The 18,939-nt window shown below is 35.8% G+C and overlaps 1 protein-coding gene across 7 annotated transcripts in view; it reads right to left on the minus strand.

Moving 5' to 3' along the window:
• The window catches only part of JMJD1C (jumonji domain containing 1C), a 172,418-nt gene that overhangs the window by 4,001 nt on the left and 149,478 nt on the right, over positions 1-18,939 (minus strand). For 6 of the 7 annotated variants that reach the window (XM_023754616.1, XM_023754620.1, XM_023754619.1 and 3 more), the window contains 11 exons: positions 18,146-18,235; positions 17,308-17,435; positions 16,909-17,122; positions 15,841-16,055; positions 14,340-14,615; positions 11,257-11,425; positions 10,314-10,404; positions 9,452-9,582; positions 8,969-9,091; positions 4,655-4,794; positions 3,266-3,442 (listed from right to left, as the gene is read on the minus strand). In XM_023754616.1, the coding sequence (XP_023610384.1) occupies positions 3,266-3,442; positions 4,655-4,794; positions 8,969-9,091; positions 9,452-9,582; positions 10,314-10,404; positions 11,257-11,425; positions 14,340-14,615; positions 15,841-16,055; positions 16,909-17,122; positions 17,308-17,435; positions 18,146-18,235 (1,754 nt within the window). The remainder of the gene's footprint in view (positions 1-3,265; positions 3,443-4,654; positions 4,795-8,968; positions 9,092-9,451; positions 9,583-10,313; positions 10,405-11,256; positions 11,426-14,339; positions 14,616-15,840; positions 16,056-16,908; positions 17,123-17,307; positions 17,436-18,145; positions 18,236-18,939) is intronic. The other variant, XM_023754618.1, reaches the window with a different exon arrangement.

Below are 18,939 nucleotides of genomic sequence, written 5' to 3' on the forward strand. Positions count from 1 at the left end.
AAACTGAATTTTCCCCCCGCAAAAGAAGGAGATCCATCAGAAAGATGTATATGCATGGAATCTCCATGGTAACAGTGGTTGCCTCTGGAGGAGAGGCACTACAGGCAGAATTGAGAAAAAAACTGAATTTTAACCGTGAACTCGTTTGTAATGTTTGAATGTTTAAAAATCATATAAATGTATATTTTCAAAAAAAATATATTTTAGAACTGAATGTTCATATGCAAAAAATTTGAATCTTGATCCATACTTTATACTACATAGAAAAATTAATTTAAAATGGACCATAGAACTAAATGTAAGAATAACAACTAGAAAATTTCTAAAAAAAAATTTCTAAAAGACAAGTCACATATTGGGAGAATATACTTGCAAAGCACATAAGTAGAGTAGATAAAGAACACTCAAATCTCAGTAAGAAAGAAGAAAACCCAATTATAAAAATAGACAAAATATTTGAACACAAATTTACCAAGATAAATACAGATGGCAAATAAGCACAAATGAACAGATGCACAACATATTTAGTTATTAAGAACATGTAAATTAAAACCACAGTGAGATACTAAAGCACAATTATTCAAATGCTTAAAAGCAAACTGACAGTAAGTAGAGGAAATGTAACTCACATATACTACTTTGGGGAACGGAAAATAGTACAACCATTTTGGAGAACAGCCTGGTGATTTCTTATCAGTTAATCATACATTCATCATGACCAGGCAATCCCACTACTCAGTATTTACCGAACTGAAATAAAAACTTATGTTCATACAAAATCCTTATGTGGAGGTTTATAGTGGCTTGCTTTATTATTGCCCCAAACTGGAAACAACCGACATGTTCTTTAATTGGTTAATGACTAAAAAAATACCGTGGTACATTTATGTAATGAACAACTATACCTAGCAAGAAAAAGGAAACAATTACTGATATAGACAATATGGCTGAAATGCAAATGCATTATGTAAAATGACTCAAAGGCTACATATTATATGATTGCAATTATGACATTCTTATATAAGCAGAACTACAGGTAAGTGGTTGTAGGAATGTCAGGTGGGAGGAAAGGTTGACTAAAAACATGCAGGAGGAAATTTCTTGGACTGATTGAAGTGCGCTATATTTTAACTGTGTTACTCACCTATTTATCTGTCAAAAAGTACAGAACACTACACTAGTAAGAATCTATTTTATTATATACAAACTTGAGGCCTGGTGCATGAAATTCATGCACTGGGGGTGGGAGGGCTGTGTCCCTCAGCCCAGCCTGCGCCCTCTCCAAGTCTGGGACCCCTCGCTCCTTACTGCCTGCCTGCTCGCTGCTCCTTAGTGCTGCTGTGGAGGCAGGAGAGGCTCCCGCCACCACCGCTGCGCTTGCCAGCTGTGAGCCTGGCTTCTGACTGAGTGGCACTCCCCCTGTGGGAGCACACTGATCACCAGGGGGCAGCTCCTGCACTGAGCATCTGTCCCCTGGTGGTCAGTGCGCATCATAGTGACCAGTCATTCTGCCGTTCGGTCGATTTGCATATTAGGGTTTTATTATATAGGATTGTACCTTAAAAAAAAGAAAAAAAACCAAAAAAAACCCAACCTGCACCCTCCAGTTCAACACTGAGAAAATGGACATATAAGAATTTAAGGAAACCTGTATTATCAAAGAATTATTCCTACTTAAGAAAAGATTTATTGTACTTTTATCTTAAACAGGCTACTCCTTTGAGAGCATTTTCCTTTTGAGTACTGATTAGCCATCCTATATAATAAAAGGCTAATATGCAAATTGTCCCCTTGGCCGGGAGTTCGACCAGGGGACAGGGCCGGCCGGCTAACCTCCACGGCCCCTCCCCCTGGCCGGCCCAGCCTTGGGCCTCTAGTTTTCTGATAAGAGACAACAAAGCAACAAAAAAACAAAACACAACAAAAACTGTATGTGGGGTAATCCCAATTAAACCTGAATCATAAATGATCCAACATGTCTGAGCTATTCATGTAAGTCCAGGGGGAAATAAAACAATTTAACATAAATAAGACATTGATTTATTAATGCATTAATACATTTCCCCCAGGAAGTTAATGTAGAGAAAAAGCTGTATGTATTTATATTTATATTTTATCAAAAATGCTATTTAAACAAGAGTGATAAATCTAAATCTAACCTTGAACCTGATCTCTTAAAAACTAAGCACCCATTATAACTTAAGGAATATTTACTTGTGCCATTACAATAGTGTCACAGATGCTAAACAGACAGTAGTAGCATATATAGTTATAGGAACTCCTTGGTAAAACTACACATGATATATATCCCAATTACCAGGTGGTGGAAAGGTATGGAATCAACTTTGAGGCAAACTAGCTTTTGGGGTTCTTGGTTTCCTTTGTACACTTTTGTTACTGCATGGCCTAAACTGGTCTGTGGTAGCTCGTTAGTTATGGAAGCCTACTGGATGCTTCCAATCCAGGCCTCCATACCATCACCATCTGTTTTGTACCTTTCTTCCAGGTGCCACACAGTCCAGCCACAGAAAGAAGTATGTGTTTACTTTAGTTTTCAAGTCTTTGTGGATCAATAGCTATAAAATGTATATACCATCTTTCTTTGGATGTCATTGCTATGTTGGCAACCTCAAGAGGTAGGAGGGACACTGAAAGCCTGAATTTGCAAATAATCTAGCCAATAAAATTCATGCTACTCATACTGGGCGTGTTAAAAAATGTATGACCTTGCCCAGCTGGCGTGGCTCAGTGGTTGATTATCGACTTATGAACCGGGAGGTCACAGTTCAATCCTGGTCAGGCTGTGTGCCCAGGTTGTGGGCTCAATTCCCAGTGTGGGGCTTACAGGAGGCAGCTGATCAATGATTCTTTCTCATCATTGGTATTTCTCTCTCTCTCCCCCTCTCTGAAACCAATAGAAATATATTTAAAAAAACTTGATCTCTAAGATTTAATACACACTCTTCCCCACTATTAAGTTTCAACTATCAAGAACCAACTATATAGTACAGTTAAGTCTTGACTTAATGTTGTCAATAGTACTATGACTTTAAAAGTGAAACCACATATAATGAAACCAATTTTACCAGCCTAGTTGATATAAACAAGAGTTAATTTCCTATGGCATACAAAACATTACTTGAGGACCTGCTGTATCTCTTTTTCCCCCTAAGTCTTAAAAATTAGATTTCAATCCACTAAATCAGAGATAATACAAAAATGGAAATATGGCTAATGTTTAAGCAAGTTAAAAGTTTTTCTATACCTGATGAAGTGTTCCTGCTGGTAAGACAATGGCATCACCAAGGAACTGAACAAGAGTGCAGGTTCTAACTCCATATTCCTCAAGCAGTCTTTGGCGGAGCTTTTTGTTCACATACCAACTTTGATCACGTATTGGATCATGTTCTGGTAGAACTTCAAGGCCTTGCTCTTTTGAAATCTGAAATATGGATTGTAATTAAAATATGCACCCCAATTTCAGTAAGGGAAATGGTAAATTCTGTTCCATTAAATTTCAATTTTCTTTAAAATAAGTCTTTTGTTCTCACAATCGTATGGAATGATTGAGCTTAAGTTAGAGAAAATATTCTACAACCATTTGAAAAGCTAGAGGATATTAAAACACTGCACACTGATAAAGTGAGGCACACTCCCTTCTCATCTCCTTCCACTGTGAAGTTTATATCTATTTGGTTCCTTCCTTATAACTGTTTCCAGAGTACAATGCAGAGATGAGAAAAAGCTTAGTTAAGTAATTCATAGGTATGGACTTCATAAATATTTCCTGATCCTGCTCGTCTCTTAAGGTAGGTACTTTTTACCTTTTAAGATAAATACCTTTATACTATTAACCTCCTAACCCTTGACAAATCAACTTCAAGGAACCATTTACTAATCACTGAATAACCTTCTGTTTTAAAAAGCATAACTTGTAATATTTTAAATTAAAATACTTGTAAGTATTCTGGTATAAGATAGTAGGTACAGGGCTTTAGCCCTCTGCACTGACCAGAGACCTATGTCCATTCAGAAGGATAATGTCCCTTACTATAAGAAAAGCAGCAATGATGGTACCCTAAAAAAATCTCTATAATTAGAAAATATTTGAACAAAGGGTTTTAATCATTTATTCAGATGAATGTGTCACATTCATTTAGAATGTCTAACAACCAAAATAAAGGTACAATTACTAAAAATTTCAGTCTATTCAAATAAGTGTATCTCAGCAATCAGATATGATAGAGTACTACTCCCCAGGTCAACAGCAAAAAGAAGTCAATAAATAAAATAAAGATCCTACATTATTTAATGACTAGAAGCCCGGTGCACGAAATTTGTGCATGGGTAGGGTCCCTAGGCCTGGCCAGTGATCAGGGCTATCTGTAGGGCGACCAGCGGGGCGATCTGGTGGCCCCTGCTGACACCTGCCTTGGCTGGCCTGGGGCCTGCGGGCTAGGAGCAGCTCCTGCATTGAGTGTCTGCCCCCTGGTGGTCAGTGCGCGTCATAGCGACTGGTCGTTCCACCATTTGGTCGATTTGCATATTAGACTTTTATTATATAGGATCTTATTCTGAATGCCAAAGAAGTTACATTAAAAATTAGTCTTTGCTTAAGGTGAAGAGATAAACAAATTTGCAAACTAAATTATACCTTCTGAAGAAATTCCCTTATCTTGTCAACATCTTTCCCAGCATAAATATGCCACAGAGCACCAGGTATTTCACTTGAGTCCTTCAATCGTTTTCTTAAAATGTCATCCAAATCTTCTTCTTCAAATTTCTTGAGTATTCCTAAAACACCAGAGAATATTTTCAAATTGGTCAGCAAAGACTACCAGCAGAAAGCCAAGTCTCCTAAAACTGACCTATCGGAGGCAGCACAGTGCTTGATAGACTGGGACTTTTAAAGAGGAGATAAACCTCAAATGTCTTCTAATTCCTGTGAGATCTCACATATTATTAATCTGTAATTAAATGCAAATGCCCTACATACTGTGGTTTTGAGGAAACATAAAATCGTTCTTTTGAAATGTTGGCAAACCAAAAACTGTACACACACACACACACACACACACACACACGTCTGAACAGAAAAAAAAAATGTTAACTATGGTTATCTCTGAGTCTTCTTTTCCAAATTCCCAGTTTCACTATACTGAAACATTTTAAAGAAATGTTCTTTGAAGAAATCTATTGCCTGCTACAATGAATACATCAGATGTTTCCTAATTTGCAACAGTAGAAATAAAAGCCTTTTTATCTTTAAAATTATCTGTAAGGATTTCTTAACTCAAACATTTATTAAGTGTTTACAATGTGCCAGACACTGTCCTAGAATGTTGGGGATTATAGTTAAGAAAGACAGTCAAAACCTCACAGATAGAAGAGGGTATTAATAAATGTAGACAAATAAGAATATCACGTAGTGAGTGCAGTCACACAAGTACAAAAAAAATTCAAAAAGATGGGTTCAGTTCTCAAATATAATTCCGATAATGTATGTTTATAAAATGCCAGTTGATTTTTTTTAGTTAATCCTTACCTGGATATTTTTCCATTGATTTTTAGAGAGTGGAAAGAAGGGAAGGAGTGGGAAGGAGGGAGGAGAAGAGGGGGAGAGAGAGAAACACAGATAAGAGATAGACACACAGGCCTTAACCGGTTTGGCTCAGTGGACAAGAGCGTCGGCCTGCAGACTGAAGGGTCCCAGGTTCGATTCCGGTCAAGGGCATGTACCTTGGTTGCGGGCACATCCTCAGTGGGAGGTGCGCAGGAGGCAGCTGATCGATGTTTCTCTCTCATCGATGTTTCTAACTCTCTATCCCTCTCCCTCTCTGTAAAAAAAATCAATAAAATATATTAAAAAAGAAATAAAGAGATAGACACACAGATAGGTTGCCTCCACTCACGTCCCAATTGGGAGTCAGGATCGAACCTGCAACTCAGGTACGTGCCCTTAACTGGGAATCAAACCCTTTGGTGTGTGGGCTGATGCTCTAACCACTGAGAAAACTGACCAGGCCCAGTTGATGGTTCTTAAATGTAGTTTTTAAAAATAACTATTTAAAATGATTTTTAGTGACAGAGAGAAAGGGAGGGAGAGAGAGAGAAACATTAATTTGTTCCACTTACTTGTGCATTTATTGGTTGATTCTTTTTTAAAAATATATATTTTATTGATTTTTTACAGAGAGGAAGGCAGAGGGATAGAGAGTCAGAAACATCGATGAGAGAGAAACATCAATCAGCTGCCTCTTGCACACCACCTACTGGGGATGTGCCTGCAACCAAGGTACATGTCCTTGACTGGAATTGAACCCGGGACCCTTCAGTCCGCAGGCTGACCCTCTATCCACTGAGCCAAACCGGTTAGGGCTATTGGTTGATTCTTATAAGTGTGTGACTGGGGATCAAACCTGCAACCTTGGCTTATCAAGATGGTGCTCTAAGCAATTGAGCTACCTGACCAGGGCTAATGTGTTTTCTTTAACAAAATTATAATTTAACAACCTTAGATAAAAGTTTTTCAATTACCGTTCCTTTAACTTTTATTGCTCTGTAAATTAAAACAACAAAATCATAAGGAAGAGAAAGTTTATACGGTTTAATGAAGATCTCTAGTGGGAGATGATAATATGAGTTACACTTTGAAGGATAAACATAGGAATTTGCCAAAAAAGAGATAGGAGGGCCATTGTAGATGGAGGAAAAGAAAAAGTGCATACTTTTTAGACCACTATTTCTTAATGTGTTTTAAGCATTATTATATCCCCAAAACATTCTTTTTAAAAAAATATATATATATATTTTATTGACTTAAGAGAGGAAGGGAGAGGGGAAAATAGCAACATCCATGATCAGAGAGAATCATGGATCAGCTGCCTTCTGCACACCCCCTACTGGGGATTGAGCCCGCAACCTGGGCATGTGCCCTGACCAGGAATGGAACCATGACCTCCTGGCTAGGCACCCAAACATTCTTTACTTTTTGTGACCATCTATGAAAATTGGCAAAACTTTAGATAAAAGACAGTCAAAGAACTAAAATATTAATGTTTTCTCAAAAGATAAAAAACTATGCTATAAATGAGATGGGAGGTATACAGACACAAAGGCGACTAAGAAAGTTCCAACATTTAAGCACATGAAAGACTAGAGAAAAACAGGCATAACCTCTATATTGCAGACAAATTGCTATAGGGGATGATTTGAAAAAGAGTACAATGAAGTAGCCTTTGCCGGGTTGGCTCCGTGGAGAGAGAGTCAGCCTGCAGACTGAAGGGTCCCGAGTTTGATTCCGGTCAAGGGCACATGCCTGGGTAGCGGGCTCGATCCCCAGTGGGGGGTGTACAGGAGGCAGCTGATTAATGATTCTCTTTCATTACTGATGTTTTCATCTCTCCCTCTCCCTTCCTCTAGGAAATCAATTAAAAGAAAAAAAAAAGAGAGTACAGTGAAGTACAGAAGAGATAATTAACCCTGAGGCATAACAGGCGGCTTTGAAAGGATAAGTAATCTCAACCACAGGTCACACATTTCTGTGCTAGAGCTGGGACTATAAACTGTCCCTGACTCTTAAATCCTTGGGTGTAGGAAAGGCAAAGGGTTTTTTATCTATTATAATCAATAATCTATAGCAAAGGGACCTGAGAAACAATGTAAAAGTGAGTTTCTATAGTTTTGGGAGAATTTAGTGTGGGTATTACAGAAGCTGTCAAATATACAGAAAAGTTGAGTGAATCCTGTAATGAAACCCCATATCCTTGGCAACTAGCCACTAAGCTGTACAAGCATTCTAGGCTCCAGATATAGATATGATGATCTAAGTGATAGCTGGATGCCACCCACTTCACAGGAAGTGCATGTAAACTAGAAAACTCAGACAATTAAGTCTATAACTCTATGAACAGTATTAGGAATCAGGGAGTAGTTTCACAGGAGCCAAGGCCAGTATCTGAAGGTGACATAGTGATTAAACAGTGCCATTTATTTATAGAGGTGGCAAGTAATGAAAGGACCAGAAAGAAACCATTAAATTACCCAGTTGTGAGAGCCATAGCACAAGTAATTTCAGTGGGGTAGCAGGTATAGAGCCCAACCTTATTTAGATGAAATGTGAAAGGGAGGTGACAGACACAGCAAAGAATTTGGTATGAGAGCAAGAGTAATAGGATGATGGCAAGAAAGACATGGTTTGAAGGAAGTTTTCTTTTGAAAAGGAAGGAATAGTCCAGAGTGCACTCCTACTCTGAAGAAAAGAAGCTAGTTAGTGGAGAGGGAAATTTTAAATGCCTATGTCTATAAAGAAGGGAATAACGGCTGAAAAAGGTTTTAGAAAGAAATCCAGAGGACGGAATCTAAAACCTATACACTGGATAGAAATGTTATTTCTACTTTAAAAGAAAAGGTCCCTTGCCTTGGCTGGTGTGGCTCAGTTGGATGGAGTGTTGACCTGTATACCAAAAGGTGGCGGGTTCGATTCCAGATTGGGGTATGTGCGGAAGGCAGCTGATCAATGTTTCTCTCTCTCTCTCCTCTCCCCATATCTCTAAAACTCAATAATAAAAAACTGTAAAAAGAAAAAAAAAAAAAAGAAAAGGTCCCTTCTAAATGATACTGGAGAAAAAAATCATCTTCAGAGTTCCAGGGTCTACTGTCTATTCTTCAATAAATGTTTATAAGTGAGCTTTAACAGTCTATTTTCATTAACACATTATTTAATGAAAAAGAAAAGATCAAATAAAAATATCCATCTTTAAAATTAAAATTCCTATTATGTAAAAAAACAACAACACACGGGTAAACAATCCCTCTTCAAGTAATAAAGATTAAAATATCCCTATAATCATTGTAATTCTTTCTGTAATCTTTGCTGTTAACTCACAGGCTGACATTCTGGATAATACTAGTGTGTGTGGTTATTCAACTGTTATTCCAAACATCATTATTCTTTAAGTTTCTTTACCTGCTTTTGAGAGAATGCCATTTCCTTTTGCTATGCCAACATAGACTAGAATATTTACAACATCAGAAACTTCAACATGGAGATTTGTTGTTCCTATGTCATGATCTTTAGCAGCAGCTACACCTGTGTATGAAATAAAATTTTACTTGACTATTTTACATATCCCAAACCAACTCTATGAGGAAAATTTAATTGTGAGTTTTACTCTCCATGATTCAAAACCTCCCCCCAAAGTCACAATCCTGAAATGTTCCATAAAAATTAAATCAATAGAAAATGGAAATATTTGCAAGGAATTAGCAGGTACTTATCTATACATGGGATATTACTTCCTACTATATTGATTTAGAAAAATATTTCAATGGATTATTAAAAGAACATATTTAGTGTAACCTAAAAATCATTAGACAATTTATCTATAGAGAGAAGTTAGTTAAAATTCCATAGAATTCCAAGTTGATGGAAATGCAAATATATACCTACCATAGGCACTGCACAACCTGGGTCCTAGATCAGGGCGCACAAAAAATGCTGGCAAATGAGAGGCCAAATTGAATTTTCCTTCTGGATTACAATATTCTGGCAATGGCAGGCTTTTTAAAAAATCTTCATATCTGAAAAATAACATTGGCTTCTTTTGAATAAAGACATATTTTTAAGTGCTTCCAAATATGTAATTTTCAACTTGTTCAAAAACATAAGGCCTTTGATAGGTAACACTTTTCCTGACTTCATTAAAAGTTTAAATGAGTGCATAATACATCTGCAAGCAAAGAACAGAAGCCATACTAAAATGGCAATGCTGCCTAATCGTGACAATTAAAAACACCATGAACAGGGAAGTCCCAAAGAATGTGTCCTTGACATGAGCATTCTTTCCTTTACTGTCCTAACATGGACTCTCCCCTGCTGAGACTACAGAAATTCAGTTTCTTTTCTTTCTTCTTATTTATTTATTTATTTATAAAATCCTCACCCGAGGATATTTTTTTCCATTGATTTTTAGGGAGAGTGGAAGGGATAAAGACAGAAAGAAACATCGATGTGAGACACATCAATTGGTTGCCTCCCGCATGTGGAGATTGAGCCTGCAACCGAGGTACATGCTCTTGACCAGAATCAAACCCAGGACCCTTTAGTCCCAGGGCCTATACTAAACGACTGAGCCAAATCAGTCAGAGCCAGTTTTGTTTTTTAGTTTATTTTTAAATGAGGAAGAAAATGCCTAACAGTCACTTTTGTTGTTGTTCCTTATCTTACTTCTGGGTATAAATCTCAGCTCAACTTCAAAAAGCTAAGTCAAAAAACCCCCCCAAAAACAAAAAACAAATTTCAAAAGATATACCTGGCTGGCATCATAGTCTTGAATTCTTCTCCTGAAGGGCAATCTTTCAATTTTAAAACAACTGTTTCTCCACTTTTCGTTTTTTGCCGTTCTATAAAGAATACAATTAATTATAAAAAAGGTAATCTCTGCCTTTTAATTTTTATTAATGTTTGGAGAGGAAGAAATGTAAAAAGTGAATGAATAACTCAATTGTTGCACAGTAGGTACTTAATGAATGCGTGCATAATTGGCTTTTATTTCTTATATACTTAGGTAGTTTTAAGACTTTTGTTCTTATGTATATAAATTCTTTTAAAAATATTCCTATAATTTTTATTAAAACTACTTTTAATTTTCAGTGTTTTATATAAATTTTATAATTCAACTTCCAAAGGTTTATGGGGTTGCCAAATAATATTCCTCATGTGATATAAGTAACCATAATTAAAAGACTTGTTTATGGCCAAAAGAAATTAGATGTGGAGACAAGAATAGGATCCAGTCTCCTATTTCCAAGCACAGATGGTCCCTGACTTAGGATGGGTCAACTAAACCATTTTTTCAATGGTGTGAAAACCGGCATTCAGTAGAAACTATATTTCTAATTTTGAATTTTCCTCTTTTCCTATGCTAGCTATGTGGCATTTTGTGTGTTTTTTTGCCCACTGTATGTAAGCTAATGTAATATTTAAGGTAGTCTAGGCTAAAAGCTGGACATTCTATAGGTTAGGTGAATGCATTTTGACACGATAATTTCAACTTACAACTTTATCAGGATGTAACCAATTTTAAGTTGAGGAATATCTGTATCTGTTTCTTTTTATTAGATAACAAAGTAATATAGAAGTTTAAAAGATTAAAAACCTGGTAAGTCGTATTTACAATTTATTGTTTTTGGGGAATACTAGTATGTTTAACAAAAACAGTGAACAGACAACAAACAAACCAAAAAACAACATACTTGAAACTTCTTCAAAACCATCCCAGAATTCTTTGACATTGCCATTTGAAGTAATGCTGTCTTTGCAGTTCAGAAGATCAGCTTGGTGGTCTCCAAAATCAAGACTAATTGATTCTGACTTCCATAAGCTCATGTTCATTTTCTTATGTACACCAGAAACCACTGCAGGCTTATAAATAGATAAATAAAAGTTGAAAGATATATGGACACTTCCAAAATTTGACTTTATAAGCACATACAACAAATGTTAAGTTTTAGTACTAATGACGACTTGTGAGAATAAGAGGCAATCAAAAATAGGCCCTGACTTGGAAAGATGTTCACAATACAGAATATTGTTAAAAAGAAAAAGGGATGAGACTGCTGTGTAGAGTACATTAAAAATTTCATTTCTAGACAGTATAAGTATGATTTTTTGGTTGCTTTATTTACAGATTAATTTTTAGACACAATATAACCTACTCATTTGTTTGTATGTATGTAATGTATGTATTAAAAATTTTAAAGTAAATTATATAAAAACTCCTTGAGCTTAAAAGTTTATATACATTCTGAGTTTCCATTACTTAAAACACATACCTACATTTTTCACCTTGACAAGGATCATAATAAATAAAAATATTAAACTAGGCATAACAACATTAAATTTCAAGCCTAATCACTATTCTCTGAAAGTGAATCTCTCCTTTGAAATCCTATGAATTAAAAATCCCTCAAGGCTCTCTAAACTAAAAACCAACAACTGAAGTTTTATAGCTTTTAAAACTCCAATGGTGATGTTTTAAAAAAAGAAACCTCTTAGGCAATCTGATGTATTATTCTCAGCCCCCTCCCTTGCCCCCACCTTAATTCCTTTATTATAAATGAAGTTGAAAGTCTAAAATATAGAGAACACAAAGTTGTGACTTAAAGTCTTCTGTAAAAGATACTAAGTACACTTAAACTTCATAAGATAATTAAATTTGGGGAACCATAGGAGAATAACCTCAAGCTAGGGTTCTTATAACAATAGTCATCTCAAAAGCAAAGAAAATAAAAAACCACCCTAAAATTTGGTTGACTACATGGATGACTGCTCCATTAAACTTACTTTCAATGGGCTTAATGATATATCCAACTATTATTAAAACATTCAACTATTAGATAATTAACTATTGTTGGCAATTCACATATTAATTCTCAGCCCCAATTATGCATATTCAATAATACTCCTTATCCAACCCTATGCCATCCTATCTGATGGTAACCAGCAGCTTAGGAAAAGAAGGATTTTTAAAAATTATAGAGGCAAGTTACTTAGAATATTCTGAAGCAGAACCCTTAGACTATCATCATCATCTTCCCGAAATACTGAATACTTTGACTCCATGCGTCTAGTCTCATTCCCCTCTAATTCAACTTTCAATCTGTTTTGCTGTCACTTTAAAATGTCACAGTTTACTTTGATTACTGAATTAAATCTATTATCTGTAGGATACAGCGCAAACTTTTTAAGTATAATATATAAAGGCCATTCATAATCTGAAAAATCAGATTCATAATCATAACTCTAACTACCTCATTTCTTACCATTACCCCATAGAACTCTTACATCTGTGTTCCAGACAAACAAAACTACTTAACACTTCCCCCCAAACCTGATGCTTTTGTTTAAAGCATCTCCAACCTATTGTCTATCTAGAAAAATTTCACTTAACCCCTAGGGCATTAATTCAGATCAGCCTTTTTGAATTAGTACTCTGGCTTAGTCATTCCCTTTTTGGGGTTTCTATAGTTACCTTGAACAAACTTCTTAGAATATTTAACATGTTTATAAAAATATTTATGTGACTATTTCAAACCCACACAAAATTAAGTGGTCTAAACTGTGACCCAGCAATGGTATTGAGCTTTGAGAGCCAAGCCCTGCCCCTCAAAAAAAAAAAAAGGAAGCTAAATATTGTGTGCTATCAGCCTTCTTTATCCATGGCTTCTGAATTAGCAGATTCAACCAACCATGAATAGAAAATAGTAGGAAAAATAAAAGATGTTCTGTTGTTGCTGATATGTACTATGTAGTTAAGGCCTACAATGGTTTCCTTTGTATTAAACACATAAATACAAATTTATCTTGTCATTATTCCCTAAACAGTATCATATAGCAACTATATACATAGCATTTACACTGCACTAGGTATTATAAGTAATCTAGAGATAAAGTATACAGGATGTGAAATATGGCATCAAATGTATATAATGTACAGGTATGTATTTTTTCTGGGGAGAGAGAAACTAAACTGTCATCAGATATTAAAAAGGATTAGTGACCGAAAAAAAGATTAAGAACTGTACTAAAACAGTTCTTACTCCTATCTTACTAATTTTTATATAACTTACTCATTTTCATATCCTTTGTGGCAAGCATAAAGAATGGATTTTATTAGGTGCTCAATAACTATCTGAGGAATGAAGAAAGTCAAACAAAATAGCAATGATGTTTTTCAGAAAGCAAGAAAAAACTGAAGGTGGTAATCCTAAATCATGCAAATTCTTAATTTTGTTCATAATTTGTGCATTGATGTCATATACTGCCATCTGAAAGGTGTATCAAACATTACATCAAAACTTTGTTCAAACATTTTTATTTGAGAATTATATAATGGAGTTTGTCATTCAAGACTTGATGAACTAAGTTAAAAATAGTGTATGGGTAAACATTAAAGGCAAAAACATCTATACTTTTCATCAGTTCAAGAAAAAATGCTTCTATTATTAACACTTTAATAGCAGATATGAAATCTATCAATTGGACTAAAACAGAAGTGTGAGAAAAAGGAGGTACCAAACTATGTAAATACAATGGCTTTTTAAAGTCTGCTGATTGATTAAAAAATCAGTGCTTTCCTAAATTCATATAAATCTGGCCAAAAATAAGAATTCAGAAACAATCAATCTGGTAATCTTTTTATGTCTTACTTCTACTCCAAATGTGTTAAGTACTATCCCTCCTTTATTTTCTATTTCTAAAAAGAGAAGCATTTTGCCTCTTTAACTCGCTTCAGTTCCTCTAAGAGTGTGTACTAAAATCAGCTTAAAATACTCACTTGTCCATGTTTCCAACACTCTTTGAAAAGCTTCCAATTATTAGTATTTTTATAATCCTTAAGCCAAAGAATATGCTTCTCACAGATCCAAGAATGTGGTATATCACTGAACAATTTGTTTTCATCCATGGCAGATTTTCTACTTTCTCTAGGCTCTTCTTTAAGGTCTGGTTTTACATTTATCTTAGTGGCTTTATTTGGTGGAATTTTGTTTTCAACAACTGAAGCAATTATGTCATCAAGAATGTTTGGCATGGTCCTTCCACTTTTACCACTCTATAGGGGGGAAAATTATATTTTGAGAAGAAATGCATACAGTTTTAAACTCACTTTTTTCTTTTTCTTTCTTTTTTATTTTTTACTCTTCACCAAAGGACATGCTTAGAGGGAGAGGAAGAGAGGAACAGAGGAAGAGAGGAAGAAAGGGAGAGGGGGAGAGGGAGAGAGGGAGGGAGGGAGGGAGACAAGAGACATTGATGTGAGAGAGAAACATCGATCAGTTGCCTTCCATAAGTGCCCCAACTGGGGATAAAACTGGCAACCTTTTGGTGCACAGGATGACGCTAACCAACTGAGCAACTCCAGACAGAATAAACTTTCATTCTGATTTACTACTAACATAGCAAACAACTAACACAAATAATTTACTTGCCCTCAAGAATATGTGAATATGGATCTCTAGTCGCTACACTGTTCCTGCCCTTAGAGGTGGGAACCAGAATTTTGGTGGTCTCCATGTGAGGCCAAGTCTGCAGCAACTGGAAGTATGGCTTTCCTACTTTGTATATTGTTTTAGGATTGGGGCAGAGCGCACAAATAGGTAGAATTTCCAATATACTATTAATGGCCACTAAAAATGTATGCTTGCCCAGCCGGGTGTAGCTCAGCGGTTGAGCGTCGTCGACCCAGGAACCAAGAGGTCGCCGGTTCGATTCCTGGTCAGGGCATATGCCCAGGTTGCGGGCTTGATCCCCAGTGGGGAGCATGCAGGAGGCAGCCAATCAATGATTCTCTCTCATCATTGATGTTTCTATCTCTCTTTCCCTCTCCCTTCTTCTCTGACATCAATAAAAATATATTTAAAAAAATAAATAAAAGAAAAAAATAAAAATGTATGCTTATCTATACAATTATCTGTATTTTTCTCTGAGAATAACGAAAGCAAAATTGATTTTTGAATATTTTATTTTAACTAACCAAACATTTACCTCCATGTTCTCCCCCCTCCCCCCATTAGATATATGGTTTTCAAATTCTGAAGGAGTATCTTAGGGCTCCTTCTGGCATCAAAATGCCACTTGCCCAACCTTATTCATTCACCTTGGAAAAACCAAACTCTCTAGCATTCAAATTATGAGTTATAATGCAAACAGGAACATGCCAAATAATTTGGTGTATTTTATTTGATCTGACTCTATTTATTAGGTAGTTCAAAGCTGAGTCTCCAAATCATCTAAACTTAAGGCCCATATAAAGGTAAAAAATCTGGCATCTCACTCACTGGGGTTCCCATTGAATATACTGGTGCAAAGGCAATGCCAGCATCTGTAGAACCCACACGTAGCTTGCCAGCTGTTGTGGTCAGTAAATCCCGTAAGGTTGAGCCTTGTTCATTATTCTGGGACACTGGAGGTGATGATCTGCTATTTGGAGAATCAGGACTGTCTTGTTCTCTCTCTTCTTTAATTTGCTTTTCAAGGGCAAATTCTTTATTTTCTGAAATAAAACATTTTACAAAATTCAAATAAAATTAAGCATGCTGCGAAAGTACAGACAAAACTGGCACTCTGTATTTTATAGTGAGACATTAAAACTATACACTAGTGATTTATTCACCTGAACACACACCAGAGGATGGGCTAGATCCTTCAAAATGGAGTCAAACGGTTTGAATATGAAAAGGCCTTCCTCAAAATCTTAGGCATGAGTTTATACCTGCCACAAATGAAAACACTATAGCTAAGACAGGAAGAAGTACTGGTATATGTGAGTAATAAATCTACTGCCCTAGAGGCTTTATTAATATGCTCATCCCAGAAATGATTCTACAACTAATTTTGATGCAATCACAGGGAGGTAAGTTCCTAATAAGAGAAGACAAAGGTTTTACTGAACCTAAGCCATAATGGGAGCAAAAGACAAAAAGTAAATTGTTTTATGTGAATAGTACATTAATGTATAAAAGTATATTATTGGTTATATTATAATACTCTATTATACAGCTGACCCTTGAACAACGTAGCTAGGGGTGCCCACAATACCCCGTGCAGTCAAAAATCCACATATAACTTTTGACTTCCTTAAACTTGTCCTTTGATACCTGTGGAAGATTGGTCCCAGGACACCCCCAACCCACCATGGATACCAAAATCCATGGATGCTCAAGGCTCCAATATAAAATAGTGTAGATTAATGCATATAGTTGGCACTCCACATCCGTGGATTCCCAATCATGAATCATAAACAGTACAGGTACTTATGGGAAAAGTCCACATATAAGTGTACCCACACAGTACAAATCCATATTGATCAAGGGTCACTGTACAGTTAGATAATTAATGACATTTACCTTTTTTTTCCTCTCTGGACTTTTGTTCTGCAAGATCTGCTAACCAGTGTAGTGGTGACTGGGATTCTGGGGGACTTAACTTGCTGTCTGTGCTTACATCACTCCCTGGACTGCTGCTGCCGTTACCCTCAGACTTCTGAGGAGTATTCTGCTGCTGAGACTCAGGCATGCACAGAGAAATCTTATTACTGTGATTAAGAACATTCTGTAAAACCTGTAAGGATAGAACAGCAGAATTATAAAAATTCTATCTCTTCAATTGATCACAGTTAAAAGGAGTCAGATTTTACAGTAACACAGAAACAATTTAAAAAATGTAAGTCTTAAATCGGATATAAAATATCAAAGCTAATTAATTAACCATGCATTTTATTTAAATAATTAGAAATTTATACTCACTTGAGACACACCATTCATTGTAGAAAAATTACCAACTTGTATATTCTGTTTGTTAGTACAATGACAATGGGATTTAATACCATACTTTTCTCTAAGAGTGTGCATCACATCTAGAAGATCTGTCAAAACTACAAAATATAATAGTGGTTAATTAAAGTTACAACTAATGTTAAAAGATTATAAATTTTTTTTTCCTTTTTTTTGGTGCCATTTAACTTATATTTTTTTCTTCAATCCTTCTATCTAGTACAGGTTTGATCATTAAACCAAATTCATGTTCTCCATTCTTTTCTATTAAAAATTCAGTGTTTAAAAAAAGTAGAATAACCTTTCATTATAAATCTAATAAATTTTTCATTAAACTCTGGATTTCCCCTTCTAAAAAATAGTTCATCTGTGCTTTACACTTAGTCATGGGGCTGGGCTTGTTAGCTTTATTACATGGAGAATTCTAAGAATGGAGCACAAACAATTTAAGATGAAATAAATTGCTCTGGCCGGTTTGGCTCAGTGGACAGCATTGTGGACTGAAGGGTCACGGGTTCGATTCCCAGTCAAGGGCACATACCTCGGTTGTGGGCTCAATCCCCAGCCTCATTGGGGTGTGTGCAGGAGGCAACCAATGGATGTGTGTCTCTCACATTACTATTTCTCTCTCTGTCTCTCCCCTTCCCTTCCACTCTCCTTAAAAATCAATGGAAAAATATCCTCCACTGAGAAATAACAAAAACAAAAAAACACATTACCTCTCCATTCCATTTTACTCCTACATATGCCCAAATAATCTTGAGCAACTAAGTGCTATTACACTAAGTAAATAATGTATATTTATACTTACCAGAACTGGGTATAATTTGAGTTGGCATTAAATGTTTGTGATCATGAGGCTGTCCCTTCACACACTTTATCCAAGCATACAGTTCTTTATCTGTAATATTGCAACATATGTAATTTTATATCACTCACGGTTATACAATTATACAATTGATGGCTTCTACATAAAGACCTTAACAATTATATAAATGTCACTGGTAGGATTCAAATGTATGGTTCTTAAAAATAAATAAATAAATCCCACCATTCGAAGAATTTTATAAAAACAAGATATAAAATTGATGTTAGCCTTTCCTAAAATGACCATTCTTTATTATCATTAATGTATTAGTTACCTCTTTCTACGCTATGATTCTACCTTCTCTGTAGCTAATCTCCTTTGATCGTTTGTTTTCTGTGCCAAACATGGCTTTTGCCCAATCTTAGTACATCAGACTGATATACGTTCATCACTAACTCATTTTCCTTTTATGCTTCAAAGACATGGAGAGAAACCATCATGAAACATGTGAAAAAGCCACGACTTGATAGATAGCTACAGAAGAAAAACTGTGATGTCCTAAATTACAGTGCACCAGAGAGTAAGATAAAGAGATGAGTAATTAATGAGTTAATAGCTGTGGACCAACTGACAGACTGTTCACATTTTGAATGTAATTGGAGCTTTGCATCAATTTCTGTACTGATCATCAGCTGCCACTGCATCCTGCTTGTGTATGAATTTTCAGAACTGTTGCCGGTAACCAATCAAAAGGGGTAACTATTTCTTCTTTATAAAACATGCACTTACTCTAAACT

Source organism: Myotis lucifugus, unplaced genomic scaffold (genome assembly GCF_000147115.1).
Source record: "Myotis lucifugus unplaced genomic scaffold, Myoluc2.0 scaffold_62, whole genome shotgun sequence".
Lineage (NCBI taxonomy): Eukaryota > Metazoa > Chordata > Mammalia > Chiroptera > Vespertilionidae > Myotis > Myotis lucifugus.